General features: G+C 41.7%; 1 protein-coding gene across 1 annotated transcript in view; it reads right to left on the bottom strand.

Annotated features, from left to right (window-relative positions):
* The window catches only part of rims2a (regulating synaptic membrane exocytosis 2a), a 993,532-nt gene that overhangs the window by 231,379 nt on the left and 736,453 nt on the right, over positions 1-25,700 (bottom strand). Inside the window, exon 23 of the mRNA XM_067981485.1 lies at positions 4,112-4,144. Coding sequence (XP_067837586.1) covers positions 4,112-4,144 — 33 coding nt within the window. The remainder of the gene's footprint in view (positions 1-4,111; positions 4,145-25,700) is intronic.

The following is a 25,700-nucleotide window of genomic DNA, read 5'->3' as shown; positions in this document are numbered from 1 at the left end:
AATGTACTGATGGCACTGCCAGTAACCTTGGTGTCTGTACAAACTCAATTGGCCGTTATCGGCTACACAGCTGTTACTGCTCACTGCTAACACTGATGCTAAAGATCTACGGGCATATGGCACACTCCTGCCATAAGCCACACGTAAGTGTGGTAGAAGGCCTGCAAGTTCAGCTGGGACCTGGATATGCCGAGTCCCAGCCTGTGCTGTCAGTATCCGCATGGCCTTGTTTGGGGTGGAGCCTCTGCCTGCTCCAAGCAAGGTCACTCATGTCAGAAGCGGCCTAGCTAAGGGGAGGGGACTCCCAGGCTGGAAGTTTCCTTGGCTGGTACGCAGAGTGAGAGGAGGCATATTCTCTCCGCTGGAAGTGCATCCCTCCGAAGATCTAGTCCTGGTCCCCCAAAGGGGAAGATGGGCCACAATTCTTAATCTTCTATTCCGTTGCCACTGCTTTCCCACCCCCAACAGCACTGTGTCCAACCCCTCCACAATACCAAATACCTGAGATGCACTCATAATGACCTGGGTGCCCACCAGGTTCATGCAGGTGAGGCAACCGCCTTTGACCCCGCATACTGTGTCAGGGCAGAGGCTAAGGTTCTCAGCAGGGGACTGGGTCCAGCACCTACACCAGATCAAAAGCCTATGGATGTTTGGGACCATCATCTTTTTTTAAGCCACTTAAATAAAAAATAAATGCACAACTAGTTTGCATGCTTTCTCAAGATATGTTTTGATAAGGAGTACATGCTATAGTATAGATTTCACAATTCTTGCCTGTACATACAATGGGGGGGGGTCACATGTAGTTATAGAATTCTATACATTAGGGTGGGAGACTGGGGACATTCTAGTCAGAGGGGTTGGAAATATTTATCTTTTTTTAAGCTGTCTAAGGCTAATTGAGAAGGGAGTGATTCATTTGCTTTTACATACTCAGTGAGAGGAATAGTTTTAGTCATTCTACATTGATACTGATCTCCATCTTACATCTGTAACCAACTCAGATTTTCATTCTTTTTTAACAACTTTTTCTTCCTCTTTTGCCACCAACTTTCTTCCCTCTCTTCCTCTCCAGAAGGCTTTGTTTTGTGGGAGTACAGTCCCATCGTGGCTACCGAGTGCCCTCTGGTACCCCGCCCAAGTCGTTATTTTTCAAGTATGTATGAGTGATTGTAGCATATAGGGAACCTATCTGGTGTTCGCACACAATGCTTCAGCAGGAAACTTGGAGGCTGAAATCCCTCAGATTTCTCTCACTCTGCTGCTGTAATTTTGGTAGAAACTCTGTTTGTGCATCAACGGTGTTTCTGCCAAACCTCTGAAGAAGTTATGGTGGCGCAGCTCCAAGGAAGTACACCCACTGGCTGTTTTTCCTCAACCGCAGCTCCCTAGTTCTTGCCGTTACTGTTAACTCAGCACGGCCCAGGGATTGAATTTTGGAACCATCCTGGTCTATATGTGGTAGCTACACACTGTCTTTATCAGTTGAGCTCCTGGGTGAAACCACTAACTCAATTTATTTAGTATCTCGTCCCTAATTTTGCATCTTGCAATTTTCAAAGGTTGAAATGCTTCAAACTTTTCACGTAAATCACATTTAAAAGGGTGTTTAAGAATTTCTTGCGTGACACTTCACAACGTTTGTGCACAGAGGAGTTCGTAATGATGTAATCAATTATGTCATTACATCATTGATTGCATCTAAAGCTACACGTTTTTTTTAAATGTTTTGCATCAGTGTGTTTGAACAATGTTCATTCATCTCTGGGGCCTGAGCCTCAATTGTTCGAATTGGCAGGAAGCAAGCCTTTCCTTGTGGCACTGGCACTCTTAAATGGGAATAAATGCGAAAAACCTTAACTGGGAACCTAGTGTTGCTGGCCCACAGATGAAAAAATGTCCATAATTCAGCTGGACTTGATGTGGGAGCTACTGACACTTGATCCCAAAAAGTAGTTAACATTTGAGGGAATAATTGAAACAGCGTGAGATGGTACATTTTGATAGGAAGAATAAGGAGGCCACCTACTCCTTGGAAAATAAGAGTCTAAATGGGATAGAGGTGCAAAGGGATCTGGGGGTACAGATTCACAAATCATTAAAAGTAGCAACGCAGGTTAACAAAGTCATAAAAAATGCAAACATAGCACTGGGGTTGATTTCTAGAGGAATAGAATTCAAAAGCAGATAAATTATGGTAAACTTATATAGAACTTTGGTTAGACCACTTAGAATACTGTGCACAGTTCTGGTCTCCATATTGCAAAAAGGATATAGAAGCACTGGAGAAAGTACAAAAAAGATTTACAAGGATGATACCAGGACTGAGAGGGTACAACTATCAGGAAAGAATGAACAGGCTGGAGCTCTTTTCTCTAGAAAAGAGACGACTGAGTGATGACTTGATAGAGGTCTTTAAAATTATGAAGGGGCTTGACAGGGTAGATATAGAGAAGTTATTTCCATTAGTGGGGGAGTCTAAAACTAGGGGTCATAAATATAAGATAGTCACTAATAGATCCAATAAGGAATGCAGAAGAAACTTCTTTACTCAAGGAGTAGTGAGAAGTTGGAACTTGCTACCACAAGGAGTAGTCGAGGCAAATAGTATAGATGCATTTAAGGGGAAGTTAGATAAACATATGAGGGAGAAAGGAATAGAACGATGTGTTGATAGGGTGAGATTAAGAATTGTGGGAGGAAACTCGTGTGTGCCCAAAATACAGAGGCTTTCTTAATAATTACTGCCATTAGATCTTGTTCACTGATTGTAAGGAAAAATTAACTACTAAAATGGCGATGTGGGAAAAAATAAATCTCTTGGGAGAATTTGTTTTGAATTATTGATTAAAGATTGAGCAGTATCTTTATTTCAGTAATCTAATGCTGTTTTGATTTGATTGTCTCAGACATTGGGCACATTAGAGGCAGTTTCTTTGTCAGTTTAAAGGCATGCTGCACAAATACAGTTGCTTTTACACTGACCTTGTATTCATTTGGATGCTGGGAGACGGAGGGTCCAGGAGCTGGCTCCTCGTGTTTGCACAACTAAATCAGGTTCCCTTAGCCTGGCTGAAGATGCATAGATCCAGCTTTGTGTGGGTCTACAAATCTGCCACTGGAATAAGGCAGCGGTATTTAGCAGTGTAAACTTTGGGAGTTTGCTCACAGACAATGGTGCCCTGGAATCCCAATTAAAATAAGGCCAATATAAAAGCAGCTTTGATGCCCAGTTTGGAACCTAGACCTGTCATTCAATGGCACATGGGAACAACACCACCTGCACGTTCCCCTCCAAGTCACACACCATCCCGACTTGGAAATATATCGCCGTTCCTTCATCGTTGCTGGGTCAAAATCCTGGAACTCCCTTCCTAATAGCACTGTGGGAGACCAGTCACCACACGGACTGCAGCGGTTCAAGAAGGCGGCTCACCACCACCTTCTCAAGGGCAATTAAGGATGGGCAATAAATGCCGGCCTCGCCAGCGACGCCCACATCCCAAGAATGAATTTTAAAAAAAGATGCTACACACAGCTTGCAACCCAGCTCGTCCTACCTGATTCCCAGATCTCTGTTTCTGTATCGTTTTCTTCTAAATGTTAAGGAGGCAGAGGAAAAAAAATAAAGAATGTATATGGAACATTGCTGCATAAATTAAAATAGATAAATAATAGCATTAGTATCAAATTAAAATGATGAACAAGATAAGCATGGCACAGAATGTGATAACAAGTGTCACAGCATAAGAACAATAGGCCAAAGACATACTATCTGTACAAAAATGTCTCTGTTTGCATTATTAATCCCAATACAAGTCATTTCTATGCTGTATTGTTGTGTGTTCTGCTGTCATTATATTATTGAGAAATAATTTTGTCCTGCCATGCTTATGCTGTGATGTTAAATAAAACATAAAAGAATGCTAGGTCAGAATAGAGGTCTTGGCAACTTTTTGACTAAACACCTTTCTTTCTTTAAAACATCCTGCGTTTGAAAGAGAAAAAGGAAGCACAAACAAAAAAAACCACAGCAAATAATACAAGTAGAGATTCCATTCAGAGGAACACTGTAGACAATAGAAAATAGGGAACAGAAGAGACAGACCTGAATTCCTCCTTTTGGGTGATTCCAGTTCTTCTGAGATCACAAAATGGCAAGACATAGACAGAGAAGATGAGCGTGAATGGATGCTTTCAGACAATGAAACTGACACTGATAGAAACGGACTTAAGCAGATTAGAGGTGAGATTCATGAGATTGTCAACTTTTTGAGAAACAGGTGCTAGTACACCCGCAACACAACATGAGAAGGAAGAATACGGGGTTAAAAGATGGCTTGACTTACAAGCAAGCAAAGAGTTAGTTAGAGACCTGTGCACATTTGCTGAACAGACAGCATCATGCCTTCAAGTCCAAATAATGAGTCAAAAATAGTGCTGTAAAGGACGAAGTAAAACAGTCAATACCCAATGACAATATTTCATATTCTGTACATATTTCTTTTTGCCTTGATTCATGAGTGCTGTGATATGACTCTACCTGTTGTCAAATGATTCAAATGTGCTCACTGCTTCAAGCAAGTGAAGCTTCACAAAACTTGTAAACTAGAGTTCAGGCTTCAGTTGGATTTTGTTTACATTTTTAATAAAGGGGTGTTGATTTCAATCCAGGTTTGGACTTGGCATACATTGGACAGCCCATCAAACTGAGAAATCAGCCTGCTTCACTACACTTTTGTTAAGGATTGAGATTTGAGCAGGAGTTTCGTGGAGCTCCATTTTGATTCAAGACTTTGACTAAAGTGTAGCTTTATAATTTATAGAATATTTAATATAATCTAATATATCATGTAAGTTATAAAAGTTTAGTAGAGTGGCTATAAGATTATAACCTCAAAGAATTGATGAAAATGCTAAAAAGAAAGTATCTAGAAAAAAAATCAACTAATCAATAACGACTGAGACAAATCTCAGAGGTGCAGTCTATATCCATCTCTCATCACCAAAAAATGTGGTGACTGTTCAGGCTACTTATTATGCAGCCCTTTTATCATAAGCGTGCTAGTCTTACAGATCTGTTAATATTGAGATTAACAGATAATTGAAAAGGTCCCTTTACCAGATGATACCTAGCAACAGAGTTTTCATTAGCATGTTCATTATCTTTGATTCCTTGAAGCACTACAACATCTTTATAACTCAGTGAAATTATCATCTGAACATAGGTTAAATGGCATTCAGCAACATCTGGCTCACAATTGGGTAATTACCCTTGCACAGTTTATTTGTTATCTTTCAAAATAGCATTAATAATTGCAAATTTGATTTGAGTATTTGCTTATTACTCTCATCTTATAATAATGTTGCAGTTCAACAGGTTTCATTAAAAACCAATCAGGCTTTAACAAAATTAAATTAAAAAGAAAGAAGCAAAGAAAACCTGACAAAGAAACAGAAATAATTTAGAACTGCTAAGTTTAGGATGACTCAGCACAATTCGAAGCACTGAAAGTGAACAGAGATTCACTTCAGAGATTTGTAATGCCATTGATAACAGAATCACATGTCCGTACAATACTATTCCATATTTATGTTGTGAGCCAGACACCCTTCCCCCATCCACACATTTGGGACGCACATGCATGTTTCAGATAAAGTAGAACCACAAAATTCTTGCCTGCTTGATGAATAGCACCAATTTAGTCTTGAGTTGCAATGTGCAATCATAAAAGTATAGAAACTGTTTTTTTACCATGCCTGGGAATGTGAGGTGCAGGGATCATTAATGATTCTTTCTGCCTTTTATCCAACCTCTAAAAATATTGAATCCTTATTGTGTTGCATTATTTTATCCCTCATCATAGATTAGATCAGTTTCACAGAACTGAAAGGAATTCTGAATCAGACAGGAGCTACGGTTTGGTTGCCCAAATATACACAACTCCCTCTGCAAAATTTGTTGGTTTAAGAATGTCTGTAGAGCAGCTTTGCATGATGCACCATCATTACTGTTTAATCTCGAAATATGAATATATTTGGCACACTATATCTTCAAGATGTTTTATATATATAGTATAAAAAGATATTCAATTGGGTATCTTTTGACATCAGACACCAGTAATTATTTAACTCGGACATTATTTGCTGGCATGGAGGAAGTTAAAGGTTTTATTTCACAGAGTAAGTACTGATATAGCCAAGTAATCAATCACAAGCTTTTACAGTAGGCCCTCAGTTATCTGGTGCTCAGAGGATTAGGAATCTTATTTTATCAGCCACTGTGCAGTATAAAAAATATAATACTTTGGTGTGTCCTAGAGCGTGCTGCATTTTGTTTATTTGTCAAGTTCAGACACTTAACAAATTTGTTTTTAGATTTTTTTGTGAATTTTTTGTTCATTTAGATGAAAGATGTTAATGCTGGAAATAGAACACTTTCCATTTCAGATGCAGTGTCAGAATGAAGCAGCCCAGGTCTGGTACAGCACATCAATATGCAGAGGAAATTTACTTTTACTCTCCCCTGACAATGTGCCTCAGCCCACAGACAGAGGAGAATCTCATTCCATCGCTTTGGGCTGGATTTGAATCTAGTTCCCAGAACTGAAAGGCTGGTGTCCAACCCACTGATCTCAATACAAATGCCCACTATATACAAAAGCATTATTTTTAATAGAATTTTTCTTCAATAGCTTGTCATTATATTAGCGCTGTATATACTGATATTTCAAAGTTACAGGTACCCTTGCAGCCTCAATATGTCCAGATAACTGAAGTTCTCCTGTGTTATAAACCACATCAGCAACAACAGCCTTTTTGGGAATATTTGACTGTATTCACCACAGCACGCATATACAACAACAACGCAAGTACAGTCCTACCATGCTAGAATAAACAAGCACATAGTAAAAACAATACACGGAAACACATAAAGCAAATGTGTTCATACTGCACAGAGTGTAAGAATGTTCTCACTGGGAAATGCTCTTAGAATCGTTTTCTTTTGCCTACTTTTGTAGTAAATTTTTACGTTACCAGCAGATACCGCTGGAATTAACTTCAGTTTTATCTCTGCTTTACATTGATTATGAGGTACAATTTAAATATGCATCGATTTGAATTAGGTCTTTTAAAATGATAATAATAGAATGTTATTAAAGAAATGGCTGTGCAATTCTCCTTTAGCTGCCACATTAAAAAGCATAGTGATCATATTTTATAATGTTAGTGAATTTTCAGAGATGGTTTTATGTGAAGAAAGTCAGATGTACTCGTCATGAGCCATGTTGCTTCTTAAAAATTAGATTTGCTTCCTGCTTCAATGTTTCAACTCTCCACCCATTTCCACACCATATTACCTACAGTATTTATAGCCTAAAGATTGTGAGCTAGAGTTGCAAAAAGGACTAATGTTAGGAAGACAGTAATTTGTGGATTGTATTCATCTACCTATGAGGCAAATGCACATGATACACTATGTGGGGAGAAGAACACATCACACACGCACACTCACTAAAAAAAAGCATGAAACCTAAAATCCACTGCTAATTATAGAGAGTCTCATGCTTTCCATGGTTTTCACAGCCTGACAAACCTGGCTCAGAAAGCTGCCTCTGTTTTGACCTGCCATCAGCTACTGTACCATTCACTTTTCTCTGCTGGTCTTCCCAGGTAACTTCTATTACAAATCAAATGGAAACACAGCAAATAATAAAATTTCTAAAATGATAGGGGATTGGCTCAGTTAAGAAGTTATAAAAAAACAGAATATTTGTGAACACATATGCAGAAGAGGATATGACACTTTTTTTTTATATCCAACAAAATTAAAGATGGCAGTGCAAAGGTGCTGGTCTCAGTAAATCAATCACTCCACTCAGATCAGGCATTTGTTGTAAACTTTGGTACCGCTTTGAAGAAAACTTTAGGAATCGAATGGTTGATAGCAAGAGTCTTTCACAAAACCTACACTCTTCTGTTGTTTAAACTGAGCTGGAATTTTAAGTAGTCTGCTTGTAGTAGAGCTACTTGAGATGGCATCAGTGTTTACGCTGCTAGACAAAAATGTAATTCATTATTTTCTCCTTTTTGGTAGATGTGCATTTTAAAAAATATTTTGTCCAAATTTTCTTCATTGCATTGTACAAGTAATTTACACACGCTCTCAGGTCATTGGTTGATAGAGTACATGCCATATTAAAGACCACACATACTTCCAGGTACTGACATTGAGAGTAAAGACTAGTTACACAGTTCTGTACAATAGGGTGGGGGGGTGCTCAGTCATCGTCCATTGGAGGCCAGAAGTAGGGGCCATAAATATAAGACAGTCACTAACAAATCGAAAAGGGGATTCAGAAGAAACTTCTTCACCCAGAGAGTGGTCAGAATGTGGAACTCACTACCACGAGTAGTAGTTGAGGCAACTAGCATAGATGCATTTAAGGGGAAACTAGATAAACTTATGTGGGAGGAGGGAATAGAAAGATATGTTGATAGGGTTCGATGAAGAAGGATGGGAGGAGGCTCATGTGGAGCATAAACACCGGCATAGACCTGTTGAGCTGAATGGCCTGTTTCTGTGCTGTACATTCTTTGTAATTCTTTATAATCAATTCCTTGAGTGCAGTGAATGGTCCATCCATCCTAAGGGTTAGTGGGCTAGATTCATTATATTTTAATTTGTTTGTTTGTTTTACAAAAAATTAACCAATCCAGGGTTCCATCAAAATGAAACGGCCAAGGAGTGGTGATTTATGTGTTGCAAAAGTTAATGAACCATTGCCTAGCTGGCATAATTGCTGCTGGATAGTTTGCTAAAATATGGTGTAAGTGAGACAGGGTTCGTACACTGCTAACCTTCTGTTTGTCAGATAGGCCACCCTCTTTAATAAGAACATTCAGTAGATCCCGACAGTCAGTGTTATTGGGGCAAATTAGAAGTTTGCAAGCGTTTTAATTTTACTGCTATGGGTAGCTGGTAACCTGACTGCTGCCAGTTAATGCCAAAGATAAACTATTCCAATGAATTGAACCGTACTACGAAAAAATTAAATGGCAACTTTATGAAAGGCGAAGAGGTCGACTTTAACCTTAACTGCCCAGCAGGAAACCGGGCAGATGGTTAGTTAAAAATGAGTAGGTTAATTACCAGCTTAGATTGCGATGCTAACCTGCAGGATTTCGCAGGCTCTATGCAAGAGCAATCCAGCTAGTCCCACTCCCCCGCCCTATCCCTGTAGTACTGCAATTTTTTTCCTTTCAAGTACTTATCCAGTTCCCTTTTGAAAGCCATGATTGAATCTGCCTCCAACACCCCCTCTGGCAGTGCATTCCAGATCCTAACCACTTGCTGTGTAAAAACGTTTTACCTCACATCACCTATGGTTCTTTTGCCAATCACCTTAAAATCCATGTCCTCTGGTTCTTGACCCTTCTGCCAATGGAAACAGTTTCTCTCTATCTACTCTGTCTAAACCCTTCATGATTTTGAATATCCCCTCTACCAAATCTCCTCGCAACCATCTCTGTTCCAAGGAGAACAACCCCAGCTTCTCCAGTCTATCCACATAACTGAAGTCCCTCATCCCTGGGATCAAACGTCTTTGATGTTTTTACTTGAAAACCACAGGACAGTTACCATTGAAATAACATTAATGCAAAAAAGGCCGGCTTTATTGGGATGAGAATGAAAGCATGACGCAAGAAAATGGCATCGAGTATTTTGTAATAATAGGCACAAGGAAGGTTATTTCCCTGGAACATTCAATTCATTTAGATTTCAACTGACCCTAATGAAAGTCTAAATCATTGCAGCATGAGTCACGTTCTACAACAACATTTCAGTTTGCGACACATAGTGCAGTCCTGGGCACCTGCCAGTGAGTGCAATAACACATGACTCTCACGACCAGGATTTCAACTGGTCAGCTGTTGCTTTTGAACAGCAAATAAAAATAAACAAGCACCAATCACCGAAAACTGTTCTCATCAGAACGAGAGTACACCAGAAATATGCTATTATCATCAATGGTGAAAAGAACCATTGTGTCCTCAATCATTTTCTGCCACCAACCAATATTCCCACTTACTGCTTTCATAATCTGGTACTAACAGTTCCAACTGAAAAATATAACAGAATTCCATTTATGTGCAGAAAATACCACGGCCCCAAATTTAACTCCCCACAGTTCCAACCGGGCAGGAAAGGGGTGGGCGAGGGGTTAAAATGACGATCCCGCCCCCAACCTGCTGCATTCCAGGCCGCCGCAACATTAGCGTCAGGGTCGACGAGTCTCCCGCTGTCGGGAGGAAGGCTCATGAATATATGCAAATCAGGGTCCAATTATGCAATTAGGACCCGGATGTGATTTTAACTACTGCAGCACGCGTTTAACACAGGTCGGTAAAATCGCTAGGGAACTGTGGTGGGATTGGTTGCTGACTGATCGGTGTGTAGACAGTAAAGGGGCCACATTCTGAATAAAGCTGCAACATTCACGGGTGCTTTTTCACTTCAGCGGGCTGTGATTCTGTAATCACTGTTTGGTTTTGCTTGTAATTTGGAGAATATTTCTAATAAAATAGGAAAAACTGATCATGGATGTCGCTCTTGCTGCACTCTATTGGAGTGAAAAGGAGGAGGAAGAGGAGCAGCAGCAGCAAGAGCGTGATGAAGGAGCTGCAGGAGGGCCACAGAGAAGGCAACATCAGAGGGGAGATGCGCGCATGAGGCCTTACCCATCACTCAGGGTGTACAGATAGAGGATCAGCTTCCTTGACCTTTCTTAGGAGCAGTGCTTCGGAAGGCTCAGGTTGTCACGTGAGGTGGTCGTAGACATCTGTGATCTCCTGGAAGAAGACCTGCTGCCTGCTGGACCAGTCAGCCATGCCAGTGACAGTGAAAGTGACCAATGTCCCTAACTCTTACACCTTTGGATCCTTCCAGGCTGCCACAGGGGACATATCGAGAGTGCAGCAGTCAGCCACTCATAAATCCATCAGCCAGGTCACAGATGCTTTATTTGCCAGGGCAATATCGATATATCTCGTTTCCAGCTGATGACAGCAGTCAGACGGAGGGAGCATTGGGGTTTGCAGGCTGATCAGAGAGAGCCAGCATGAATTTGTAGGTCATGCCTGACGAATCTGATTGAATTATCTGAAGAGATGACTGAAGTAATGGACAGGGGAATGTCTATGGATGTTGTTTATATGGACTTTCAGAGGCTTTTGATAAAGTCCCTCATAAGAGACTGTTAGCTAAAGTTGAAGCTCATGGAATTGGGGCAAATTATTGACCTGGTTAGGAAATTGGCTGAGCAGCAGGAGGTAGATAATGGGCAGGTACTCAAATTGGCAGGGTGTGACTAGTGGTGTCCCACTGGGATCTGTGTTGGGGCTTCAACTATTCACTGTATTTATTAATGACTTAGATGATGCGATAGAGAGCCACATATCCAAGTTTGCCGATGATACAAAGATAGACAGCATTGTAAGTAGTGTAGATGGAAGCATAAAATTAGAGAGAGACATCAATCGATTAAGTGAATGGGCAAAACAGTGGCAATTGGATTTCAATGTAGGCGAGTATGAAGTCATCCACTTTGGACCTAATAAGGATAGATCAGAGTATTTTTTAAATGGTGAAAAGCTCGAAACAGTGGAGGTCCAAAGAGACATAATCAAAAAAGCTAATGGAATGCTGGCCTTTATATCTAGAGGACTAGAATACAAGAGGGTAGACTACACCCGGAGTACTGTGTCTAGTTCTGGGCACTGCACCTCAGCAAGGATATATTGGCCTTGGAGGGAGTGCAGCGTAGATTTACTACAATGATACCTGGACTCTAAGGGTTAAATTACGAGGAAAGATTACATAAGCCATGTTTGTGTTCCCTGGAATTTAGAAGATTAAGGGGTGATTTGATTGAAGTTTTCAAGATATTAAGGGGAACTGATAGGGTAGATAGAGAGAACCTATTTCCGCTGATTGGGGAGTCTAAGACTAGGGGACATAGCCTAAAAATTAGAGCTAGGACTTTTAGGAGTGAAGTTAGGAAATGCTTCTACACGCAAAGGGTGGTAGAAGTTTGGAACTCTCTTCCACAAACGGCAGTTGATGCTAGCTCAATTGTTAATTTTAAATCTGAGATTGATAGATTTTTGTTAACCAAAGGTATTAAGGGATATGGGACTAAGGCGTGTATATGGAATTAGGTCACAGATCAGCAATGATCTCATTGACTGTCGGAACAGGCTCGAGGGGCTAAATGGCCTACTCCTGTTCCTGTGTTCCTATGGCTGGCTTTCCATAAGTGCAGGTTGTGTAAGACTGCACACACGTAGTCATCAGGGCACTCTCCGACCAGCCAGGAGCCTTTGTTAACCGCTAGGGCTTCCACTCCATCAACGTCCAACTCGTGTGCAACCACAAAAAGTGATTCATGCACGTATGTGCCTGATACTCAGGGAGCTGCCATGATGCCTTCATCTTAAGGCAGTCCAATATTCCCCCGTGTTTCGAACTGGCACCAGTGTTACAGGATGGCTGCTTGGGGATAAGGGATACTTCCTCCTACCATGGTTCACGAAACCTCTTCGAAACCCCACCACTCCACAACAGCACAGGTACAACAGCAGCCACATCACTATAAGGTGCGCCATAGAGCATGCCATTGGGTTACTCAAGTTGAGATTCAGGTGCCTTGATAGGTCAGGAGGTTCTGTGCAATACTTGCCAGCCAGAGTATCCAGAATAATAGTGGCATGCTACGTCCTCCATAACAAAACTCAACAAAGAGAGCTGGAGGTCCAGAAGGAAGAAGTTTTGCAGGAATCCATCAGGAAGAGGATGGTGCAGAGAACGATGGAGGACATGCTAAACGGTGTGAGATGCAAGAGATGCTCATAGCTGGGCGCTTCACACAGAGATCTCTTACTCCTACTACTCTTATGTGACCAGACCCTCTTGCACTAACAGTCCTGCAACCTCTACCGCGTTGGTTTACAATCCTCCAATTTGTCACCTTGAAAACATTGAACTGACTTCCACATCTATGACATAACGACAAGGCAGACACAGAACCTGCCTTGAAAGCACAGGGTACATGAAAGTGACAAAAGTGAGAAAGGTTTTAGTGTGCACAGGAAAACAAATATTTCCATATCAAGTAATGAAACACCCAAGTGTCAAGCCTGAGTGCTCTTTTTAACTGGGACTACCACTTCTATGAGGTGCAGCCCCAGTGGCTCGAGCAGACCTGGTGGTAGGCTGTTGTGCATCTTCCTGAGATTGCTGAGATGCTAACGGCTGATGACCTCTGAGTGCTGGAGCCAGTGAGGGTCCTGCTATAGACTGCTGCTCCTGGACTTCTGCTGGGGCTGTCTGGGGCAGCTGGAGTTCAGGCATCATGACACTGAGGGGGTGGCAATGGAAGAGACGTGCTGACATCCTGAGAGAGTTCTGCACATTGTGCGCCCGCACCGCCAACCTCCCTCCCTTGGGCCAGCGGCACATCAGTCCTACTGGTCTGTGGGACAGCAGACTGGAGGAGATGAGTGATGCCTTGGAAGCCCCGATCTACCCTGACCATCAGCTTCTCTAAGGTGGAACAGACGTTGGAGTCCAGAGCCTACACAGCAGGCGTCTGAGCCTCTATCAAGACCGCAAAGGCTGGTATCACTGACTCCTGCTGTGAGGACCCTGCTGCAGTGTCCCTGGAGGTGGCCACATGCTCCGTGGTAGATTGCAGAGTTGAGAACCCCTGCGAAAGCACCCTGCAGTTGGTGGAAGTGGACTCCTCCATCCTCCCTGCCTTAGTGGATACAGTTCCTGGCAGGGCTGCCAACACTTCACAAATTTGTTCTTGTGCCTCAAGTATTCTCCATTTCATGATTGGCCACTGGAATTCTACCCTACCCTGCTGAGCAGAGTTTGGAGAGGACGGCACCCTCCAGCGCGTATTCTCATCGGCTGTCCCTACCACCACCATCTGCTCCTGCTCACTTGTGCTGTGAGACTCACCCGGTGCTGGCCCATCTATCTCACTAACACACCCATTCGATGTGCACCCCTGCTCCTCCTGGCTCACAAAGAGTTCTCACAAAAGTAATTTTGCAAAACTTACCTTGACCTCCTCCAGCCAGTTGGTGTCTCCTGCCATGGTTCAGCTGTCGGGTTATACACTGCATCAGCCTCCCCCAGCTCAACGTTAAAATCACGTTGCAGCACCGATCATATCATCAGGCCGTGACTTTTGAATTTAAAGTAATTTAAACTAAATGGCACAATTTAAAAAGGGGTGCAGGATCGGAGAGACCTGGAGATGCACGCACATAACAACAACAACAACTTGCAATTATATAGCACCTCTAACATAGTAAACAGTCATTAGGCAGTGCACAGGAGCATTATCAAACAAAATTTGACACCGAGCCACATAAGGAGATATTAGGTCAGGCTTGGTCAAAGAGGTAGATTTTAAGGACCGTCTTAAAGGAGGAGAGAGATGTAGAGAGGCAGAGAGGTTTAGGGAGGGAATTCCAGTGCTTAGGGCCTAGGCAGCTGAAGACATGGCCGCCAATGGTGGAGCGATTAAAATCGGGGACCCACAAGAGGCAAGAATTGGAAGAGTGCAGAGACCTCGGAGAGTTGGAGGACTGGAGAAGGTTACAGAGATAGGGAAGAGCGAGGCCATGGAACACAAATCTTTGAAGGTGGCAGGACAAGTTAAGGCGGCTATTAAAAAAGCATACAGGATCCTTGGGTTAATAAATAGAGGGATAGAGTACAAAAGCAAGGAAGATATGCTAAACCTTAATAAATCATTGGTTAGGCCCCAGCTGGAGTATTATGTTCAATTCTAGGCACCACACTTTAGGAAGGATGTCTTAGGAAGCCTTAGAGAGGGTGCAGAGGAGATTTACGAGACTGGTACTAGGGATGCGGGACTCCAGTTATGTGGAGAGATTGGAGAAGCTGGGATTGTCCTCCTTAGGGCACAGAAGCTTAAGGGGAGATTTAACAGAGGTGTTCAAAATCATAAACGAATTTGATAGAGTAAATAGGGAGAAACTGTTTCCAGTGGCAGATGGGTCGGTAACCAGAGGACACAGATTTAAGGTAACTGGCAAAAGAACCAGAGGTGAAATGAGAAGAAACTTTTTTAAGCAGCGAGTTGTTATGATCTGGAATGCACTGCCTGAAAGGCTTTCAAACGGGATTTGGGTAAATACTTGAAGGGGAAAAATTTGGAGGGCCATGGGGAAAGGACAGGGGAGTGAGATTAATTGGATAGGCACGATGAGCCGAATAGCCTCCTTCTGTGCGGTATCATTCTATGATTCTACGATTCTAAGTAGGCCCCTGCCTGCCTGCAGCAGGAGTGTCAGCCAACTTGAAAGTCAGCGAAGATGAAATGGCGCCAGGCGAGGACGGAGCGACCTCAGGCCGGTAAGTGGACTCGGTCTAATCTTAACCCCTCCCACACATCATTCTTGCTGGGCGAGGGGCGATTAAAAATCGAGGCCAGAGACTCTTCTCAAGCTGTTAACTGATCTCTTCAGATGCTGACAACCGGCTGTATACTCTCAGCATGTTTTCCTCCCAACAATAGACTAGATGGCAGTTAATGGTGTGAATTTAAAATAGGGGAACTAAGAATTGCAACTGGAACTTGCATTAAGAAATAAATAATAAAAATGGAACCCACAATTCTGTTTGTAACTGGAGCATTGGTTGGTGTGATACAAATGGCATCAGCACCCCCCGGCCTAGTGAGGAGGAAAAATGGAAGGAGGCAGAGTTTGTGCTCCTGACCACTACCTGGTGACCCCTGCTGGCAAGTTTATGTGTGTGGACACTGGGTGAGGAGAGGATTGAGCACAATACACAATGCTTCTGTGCGTTTTTTTTAAATCCACAAATCACAATGCTGGGATACAATTTTAAAAGTATATATTTAAAAAATAGCAATTGATGAGATTTCCCAGTTGCTGTCATCCACATCAGTGGTTGCATTATTCTCAATTTCCATTCAACTTCAAATTTCAGGGTGAAAGAAAGAAAGACTTGCATTTATATAACACTTTATAGAGGGTCTAGACAGAGTATATAGAGACAATCTGTTCCCATTGACGGAACGGTCAAGAAACAGAGGACATAGATTTAAGGTGATTGGCAAAAGAAACAAAGGTGACAGGAAAAACTTCTTTACACAGCAAGTGGTTAGGATCTGGAATGCTAATGCTAATCGAGGGGGTGGTGGAGGCAGATTTAATCATGGCTTTCAAAAGGAAATTGGATCAGTACTTGAAAGGAAAAAATTTGCAGAGCTACGGGGATAGGAACTAGCTGGATTGCTCTTGCATAGAGCCGGCGTGGACTCGATAGGCTGAATGGCCTCCTTCTGTGCTGTAACCTTTCTATGATACCTTACTCAATGGAATTTTTTTTTTTCAGGATGAGTGCATTAATCTTTAGTGCAGAAGGAAAACAGATTACCTGAACACTGACCCGGCTGTACTCTTGCTTACGCACAAGCAGCAGTCAAAAAACAGAGCTGATAGCTAACACATTTCAACCACTTAAAATCCTTCCTGCCAGCAGCAGAAGAGAAAAACGTGACATCCATAGATAAGGATAATAAAAAGTGTGCACGGCCATCCACCATGGGTCCACTTACTTTGATAATTGAACATTCTGCGTAAATTAGTATTAGAGTGCATCTACCACAGGAAATAAAGTAAACCAAATTGCTCAATGCATCTTAAATGAAGCATGTGCAATCATCATCATCATGATCCCACATAAAAGGGATCATTTTTGCATATTCAGCTATTAAAAAGGTGAAATCACACAGCTGTCTGGAACAAAAACACTTGAAGCAGCACTGCTGTTGTACATTCGGAAGACAATAGGGATAAGGTCAAAACAAGCTTTTGTACTAAATTCAATAGTCAAAGCAAAGACTTCACAGTAAAACAGAAAGATCACTTTGAAGCTAATGCTTTATAGACAATTCTATGCCACTTGCAACTTGATTCTCCAAAGAAAACAGCCAAGGTTTTTAAAATGCTTTTTTAAAAAAATTCAAATCTAGCGAGTGCAGTTCATCTTACTCTGTATCTATTTGCTTTACTGGTGATAATAGTTCATTTCTCATCTAGTTAACTGATCATAAAAATCATTATTCTTGGAAATGGCAGTAAATTTAATATAAACATGTCGTTGATGCCGAAGGTACCATTTACATCAAGTGTGTTATATGGTTGAAAATAAAATCTGTACATGAGAACATGAGAAATTGAAAACCGGGGGGGGGGGGGGGGGAGGGGGGAGGGGAGATTTCTTTATCCACAGATTTATTATTGTGTTACACATAGTTCACTGGGGAAATTATAATGGCCAGACTATTTGATAAGTCAATAAATAATCCCTGCTCTAAAAGTATCCTTTGCGTTTTATGGAAATAAAAGAGAGAGCTGGAAAATTCTTAAATAAAAACAGAAAATGCTGAAAGTGCACAATTGAATGGTCAACACCTGAAGGAGTCCGATGTAAGGAATCTTACAACACCAGGTTATAGTCCAACAGTTTTATTTGAAAACCACAAGCTTTCGGAGCTTACCTCCTTCGTCAGGTGATGAAGGAGGTAAGCTCCGAAAGCTTGTGATTTTCAAATAAAACTGTTGGACTATAACCTGGTGTTGTAAGATTCCTTACATTTGTCCACCCCAGTCCATCACCGGCATCTCCACATCATGAAGGAGTCCGAAAGCTTAGAGTTTGAGGTGGGACTCTTCATCAGAATGGTTTCTATCTCTCATCAAAAGACTGCTGTGAATGGTATGATGCATACCGTTCCTTTCTTTCTATTTCATTTAAAATCAGACATACTGTGTACCAAAATCTTATCTTTCTCTTTCAGGTGCTGACTGACCTTTTACATTTTCTTGTTTCCTTCGCTATAGTTATACTTCACACATTGCTCTACTTCTCCATATTATGTACTTTATATCACGATAAGTAAGTGGGGCCTTTTTCTGTTGAAGTTATTGCACTGAAATCTCTTCTAGCCCTCCATGTAAGACAAAAAAAAACGGAATTTGGTCTGAAGGGAAAAAACTGTCAGGAGAGGGACAAAGAGGAACAAAGTCTGAACGTCAAAAATCTCAACGCGCCGAATTCCCACATTGATTAAAATACAGCAGGGTCAATCAATTTTAAATCTTGTAATTTAAGTCGCATTAACTAAAAACATTTCAAGCACCAATTGAATGCGATGGAAGCAGCATTTCCACAACTATGATAACTTTAGGTGCACCTAAACAATCTCCCATTTCAAAGGGCTAAAATGCAACTTTTATGATGAAAGTTACAAAACAGGATACAAGTCTTTTCATAGATTTTGAAATGATAAATGCAAGTGTACATTCAGAAATAATGCCCTGTGTGTGGAGATTTTGGAAGGAGGCGAAGGAGAAAAAAATTGTTACTATATTAAATAATTCATCACAGGTAACTGGATTTTCAAATAGATGACAAATGCGGTCGTCTTAGAATTTCTCTTTTCCACTTTATTCTGAAGTGTTACTCTTGTTATTAACAGTATTGTTGGAGAATTAGCAGTGATAGGGAAGATTTCCTCTCTGTGTTATGTGTAATGAAATTGTAAACTCCGTTATAAAGAACACATTTACAATTTTGCTACACATAGAACACAGTGAAAATCTTCCCCTGTTAAATTTCTAATTTTGGCAATTTATCTCAAAGTTTTCTTTTGAAACAGTTATAATACCAGGTTAACTATGTCTGAATATAATGGGCTGAATCTTCCTGGAAAAATAACAGCATGATAACAAAGCACGCCATTATTAATGTGCAAATTGGCCGGTAAGTTCGCTGGCTGATTTGCACATTAATAAGAGATACGCCGTGAGTTGTGAATCTCCAGAACTTGCTGGTCGATTTATGCCGCTCCGCAGTTTGCTTCTCACAAGTGGCATCTCGCCCACGGCCTCCCTGTTATTTTTAAGAACTTGCTGGATTTGCACATTAGTTGCCCATTAAACTCGCCGCAGAAAGTTAGGGCTAGAACATAAGTACCTTTTTTAACGACATGATAATTGTTAATGCAATGCCAATCAGCCTTGTGGGACCAGTGTGGAACGTCAGCGAGTGTGTCCCGTGGGCAATTTTAACTAAAAATTTTTAATTTTGGTTTCAATGTTTGGATCTTTCCAATCAGAATCTCGAATTTCAGTGGGGAGAGTCCACTACACCTCCACATACCTGGATGTGCAAGCAGTTCCCATGACCATCAGGAATTCAGATGTAACACCCATTAAGCCACCATGGTTTGCCCCACTGTCCAACTAAACTGTCAGGAATCAAATGCATTCCCATTATAATGAGATTGCCAAAAATCAGATGCATGTCCTCCACCACAAGACTAAAGAGACTTGGGTATGAATCTAACACTACAGTCCGAGGTTGAGATACATGCTCCTCCTGGGTTACAGTGGAACATCGTAATAAAATACCACTGGACAATAAGATAATACTTAAACTATCTGACTACCTTTTTAATTAGCCAACAGTTCTACAACCTCAATTGATACTGATCTGTATTCTTCAGTAACAAGTCCAATGGAGCACATTTTGCTAATTACAAAATGTACAAAATAATAAGTATCTCAAAAATATGGTAGATATTTTACCTAACTTAAAAAAAACATATTCCTTTCTTCATCAGTGCACAGTTATGCTTCAACATAGCGAAAGGCCTATACCCCCGAGACACAGGAGGCAGAACTCATCACTAGAAATTAACACACCCTCCCATTCCCCCTCCCGTAACCCCTACAGGCAGCAGGTGGAGCCACTGATGTCACTTCCTGCCTTGAACCAGAGAATGTGACATGTGAACTGGAAGAAACATAATGATAACAATCGCAAACTCCAGTATAGAGTAGGCCAATGAACTCCAAGTAAGGCTTGAGGAAACCTGAAATCAAGAGATGCAAAAAATATGAAGGAGCCTTGTTGGATGGAAGTGTGGGTCTCAGTTAGGTACCTTAATACAATTGGCTCCTGTGTCGGGAATGGAGCCTCGCATAATTTACCCCATGGTCCTGAAATAAAAGGCAAAGGACTAAATGGGAACTACTATTACTGTACCATTTTAATCTTCAAAGGGAATCATTTTTAAAGATCATAAATGGACAGAAAATCCTGGGCTGGACTCCAGATGCCCTCCCTGCGAGAGCCGTTCCCCGCTGGCTGTGCACGATCGCGGGCATGGCCCTTCAGTGTCATCTCTAGTAGGTTTTCCATTTCCAGTTCATTGTTACTTTTTTGAGGGCCGTTCTCTTTGTCTACTGGGTTGTGGTTTTATCAAGTATAGAAGCAGAGGAAGGAACAATCGAGTAGATTCCCTGGTGCTTGGCCTGTGGAGCCTTGACCTTTGCCCTCGCCTGAACTAGGAATGGCAGACCCCAGTAGATCTTTCAGGATCGGCCTTTATTTCATATGCACAGCAAGCTCCCACCTGAGATTTTGCCAAAGTGGAATATTGCTGGAGCTTGGGCATGCGTGTTAAGCAATGAATTCTCTGAAGGCTTGGCATGAGCCAGCAGTAAAGAGGCAACAGTTTGCACCATGCATACTTGGGTCATCTACCTGGTAAATGGTATTATTCTATAGCCATATCTTGGCAACTTTCTTAAGTTCAGCCATTTTCTTCTGCACCTGTTCCTGAGAGGAGGTATTGGAGAGGCTTAATGCGGTGAACAGAATATCCATCTCTTAAATGACTGCAGCCAGGACTTACAGGCCACATGCAAGATCAAAAATGTTTTGGCTGCCTTTCGAAAGGCTGTGTGAGCCAAGAGTAGTGCTGACAAAAACTAGCGGCTGGCAAAACAAACCATGGAGGCAAAAAATGGAGTCTATGGGCAAGTAACAGAGTGGCACAATAATCAAACCAGCTGTTTGACGGATAGTTGCATGAAGTGCATGAGAGGATGATTGTCCCATTAGCACTCCAGGATACTCTCCCCAGAGGACAGAGGCCTGAGAGGAGGTATTGGAGAGGCTTAATGCGGTGAACAGTGCCCGCAGGACACAGGAACAGGTGCAGAAGAAAATGGCTGAACTTAAGAAAGTTGCCAAGATATGGCTATAGAATAATACCATTTACCAGGTAGATGACCCAAGTATGCATGGTGCAAACTGTTGCCTCTTTACTGCTGGCTCATGCCAAGCCTTCAGAGAATTCATTGCTTCACACGCATGCCCAAGCTCCAGCAAGGTACCAATTCAAGCGGCAATTTCACCCTTGGTGCACTGCTGTCTTATAAGGGCTTCACATTGTGCAACACAACCTAGTTGCATGATGCATGGTCAGCTACTAATGCACGGACCGGACTGTAGGTTCGGCGCAAGTGTGTCACTTTATGTGCTGCATCAACTTGCAACATCTTCAGACTACTCCCTTTGTACAAAATGCAAGGAAACAAACTGGAGGAGGGCCAAGAAATGACAAGCCCTCATCTTCCTTGGAGGAGGTCACTCCGGACATGTTTGCCTTTTAGTCTATCAAGGGAGCAGGGAAAGGTGAAGCCAGAAGTCTCCCTCAAACTAGTACCATCCTGCTCTTGTTATGTCTTGGTTCCCTTCTCGTTCACTGACAAACAGGCACAACCATCACATACATGCTCGGTTTCAAGATGTTTTTTGGTGCCAATATGCTGTTATTTGTGACTTTCAGTTGTTATAGGCCTGTAAGAGCAGCCTGACAGCACTATCAGTGGTGAAGAACAAGACAGTGCCTCACAGCACCCTGGTCCCCCGTCCAGTGTTTGCAAGCAGCAGCACAGCTACACACACTCCAGAACATGCATTGAATGAGCTTGAGAAAGTAGGACTGGGTGAGTCACAGTGTACAGGTGAAGAATAGAAAGTGTGGTGCTGGACGAGGATCTGCTGCCTAGAAGATACCCCTTACTTTGGGAAATGTAACATTCTGTTGGAATTGGACAGCTGTGTCATTCTCTTGTTACTATTCAGTGGGAAAAGAAATGAAAATGCTGGCATCAGTCAGTAAACTGTTTGATACACATTGCCTGATACTGCAGATGAACATTATCTGGAAGGAGGTGCAAGCAGAAAGTTGGAGGGCGATGGTAACCTTGATTACCAGTAGCCATGCCATCTCTACATTTTAGGTTGGCTGCAGGTGTCCTCGCAGCTGATGGCACAGCTCTGCAGCTGCCTCCATATTGACCTGAGCCTACAGAGGCAGTTATCCTCACTCATTGCCAATTAGTTATGGCATTGGTTGCAGATAATTATGGGGGTAATGTAACAGCAGATGCAGACTGTCTAGCTCTATTTCCAGCTGATCTCCCTGGCATGCCTTCTTTTATCTTGTACTATGTCAATCATGAAATATTGTATTTGGGTTGTTTTAAAAGCAATTTCAATTGTTACTTTTCCATTGATTTCTCACCCAGCATGGAATTCTGTAGCTGGCAATTAGATGGTTTGCTGCTCCAACTTGAAGTTGAAGTTCATATTACAATAGCCTTTTAATACAGTGTCTGCTCTTTTATGATCTTCGTGTTCTGGTGAAATATTGTAAATGTTTCAATTACAGTCGGCTTTCTGGAGATATTGCAAACAATAGTTGGCTGTTTTTGTTTCTACATAAACATTCCACCAACCTCCCCTCCACCCCCAAAAAAGCACTAAAAAGCCATTGAAACAGTGACAAAAATGTTTTTAAAAATCAATCCAAATAGCCTCTGCCTTTCTGCACATGGTACTTCTCTTTTTGTCTACTCTAGATGGGTGAGCATAACACATACTGCAATCCCATCCTAAATGGTCCGGAAATCACATGAGGGCCATTTAAATGAATCTAAATATTACAATGAAACTCACACAGAATATGCGAGGGCACTTTAGGATGGAAGATCGTGCACAGGGTGAATTGAGTGGGAATCTGGCAAAAAGGAATGCTGCCCATTTTGTCGGAAATCTCAGTGTGTTCCATGCTGGTGGGACTGATCCTGATGACTGGAAAGCCTACCCGAGTATTTCAAGATTTATGAAATCTGATCAACTGGAAAGTGCAAAGCCGACCAAGCAGGGTGAGAGAACGATAACTTCACATTTGAAAATCCCTGGCACCCCAGTAGGAAGCCTGAAAGGGAATAGAAGTAAAAAAAAATATCCAGCCAATGCACTGAGGAGATCAAATTTTGTAACTTTTTTTTTCAATTTCTATTCAGATATTGAGATGATGAGTTTCTCACTGTAAACAGGAACAGTCAAAAGTTATGTGGGCATTCCAGACACCTTTCTATCTCTGTGAAGGAGGCATAGCGTGCTAATTCTAACAGAGGCCACCTACCGCCTCTTTGTTTGGGTGACAGCCTTGTCCCCATGGCAAAGAATATCTGGAGATTGTGGAAGTGGGAGATGAAGAGAGTGTGATTAAAGAAAATGGCTTCAGAAGCAGAGATTTTTAAGCACCACGGCAATGAACAGTTCCTGGATTAAGTTTCTTCCATCTAACACTGGTTGCTTTACTCCCTCTGCTGGCTAAATACAGAACAAACACAATATTCAAAATCCATAATAAGCTAAAAAAAAATGCCCAGTACACGATTCTCTACCATTTTTAGTTTATTATTCTCCCAATATTTTTATCCATTACGTACTAACAAAACCACACAATTGGCTGAAACCTGCAGTTAAAAAGGTAGGAGAGTTTACTAGTTTGAACAATGCAAGCAGCTACTTGCCTTATGTTCCACATTCAATTACTTGCAGTTGTAATGATGGATGTAGTTGCATTGTTTAATATGGCGTACCTTAATGTACCCTTATCTCTCTTGACACTATACCACAAAAGAATGTTCATCTTAAAAGAGAAGTGCATAACTAAATATAATTCACATTTTTATTTTGTAATTTACTTTCGAAGGGTTAGGTAACTAATCCCTCAACCTGTCTGTTCCTGCTGCCTGCACCTTCTCTCCAGGATAAATAGAGTCAGTCGTGCATCTGGTAGTCATACAAATGCATCTGTTACTGTTACATGGACTGCCTAACAAATGAGAGGTGAGGTGCATTGTCACCTTGGGATAACAAAAGTGGTATTTTAAGGTTTTTTAAAATAGATTTTTTTTTAGTGTTTAAATAGATTAACTGGCCATTCATCTCCCTTGCTCTTGTGAGACCTTGCTGCACACAAAATGGCTGCTATGATCTTTGAGTTGCCTGGCAACATTTTGTGTTGCGGCGTCTTTCATCACTATAAAAATCCCAATTAGTTATAGATGAATCACTTTGGTGCATCCCGAGAGATGTGATAACATGCTATACATATATATATATATATATATATTTAAAAAGTTTGTAAATGTTCCAATCCCTGTTACTAACATTCTTCACTCGATAAACACAGAATTCAGTTGCATTTTTTATTTGCTAGATCGTGATTATTTGCTATTTTGTGGGATCAAGGCCAGATTAAGAAATCCTACCCCTTTAAGTTCTTCTGATGCCTAACTACAGTTCATGTGATAAATACTATTAAAATATGATGGCAAAATATCAACGTTGCCATGCTTTGTTAAATCTTTCTTAAAAATTTGAGATATTTTCTGTGATGAAAGCCATAGCAACACAGTTACCAGGCAACTCAAAGATCATACATCAAATCTGTCAGAGTAGTCTTTTAGTTTGTTTCAAGGAATTTTCACAAATTGGGAAAGTTGAGTAGTGCTTTAAATGAAACACTCAGCTTTAACCCCGATGATTTAAGTTTCAATCGAATACACAATAGGTGATGTGATACAACCTCTGATGACTGTCAAATTCCCATAATTCAACAGCGAGTGGCAATAATTGGGCAATCTTGCACAATGGCAATGTCAGAAGTGGGAATATCAGACTAGTGGATTTGGAGATTCTCTGTAGGGTTAAAGTATATCATTGGCACAGTGGAACCTAAGGGACCCTGAACTGCTTATGATCTGTTCCACGCCTGATAGAGAGATTCTTAATGTTGGCACTTGGTAAAAAAAGTGAAAACACTGAAACTCAACTTTAGCAGGGCGCAAAACAGGCTGTAGTGGGTCAACTGTCAGTTATACAGTTCACCCAATTTTCATTTGCATTGTCTTCAATGGAAAGGAAAATCGGAGGGGGTGTATAATGGGTGGCCGATGCACTGCCACCAATGTTGAATTTGACCCCCACTAACACCCCTCACCAAAACGTGTACAAGAATGTTACAGATAGACTGGCAGAGAAGCCCGTTTGAGTACAAATATACACCGTGAAATAGTAAGACATAGGCCCCGATTTTAACTCCAGGCGGGTTTTGGGCAGGTCGGTGGCAAGATGAGTTAGAAACTTACCCTCTGCTCCAGAAATCAGGCTTTTTTAATGCCTGGGCCTCATCCACAGTTGCCGGCCTGCAGAAAATTGGGCTGTCCGTGGTTGCCTGCCAGCATGTGTGGGGAATGGGGTTACAGGAGGGTCTTGCGAAAGGGAAGCGGGGAGAGTCAGGGGCAGGGGAGGCTTAACGCTCCTTTGTGGGCCCAGAAGAGCACTGCTGCTCCTTGAAAAGCTTACCTTTCAGGGCCTTTTCATGTCTCGATGCTCTTTTAATCCA

Source organism: Heptranchias perlo, chromosome 3 (genome assembly GCF_035084215.1).
Source record: "Heptranchias perlo isolate sHepPer1 chromosome 3, sHepPer1.hap1, whole genome shotgun sequence".
Classification (NCBI taxonomy): Eukaryota; Metazoa; Chordata; class Chondrichthyes; order Hexanchiformes; family Hexanchidae; genus Heptranchias; species Heptranchias perlo.
The sequence above is the reverse complement of the archived record's forward strand: the minus strand, read 5'-3'. Positions and strand labels throughout refer to the sequence as shown.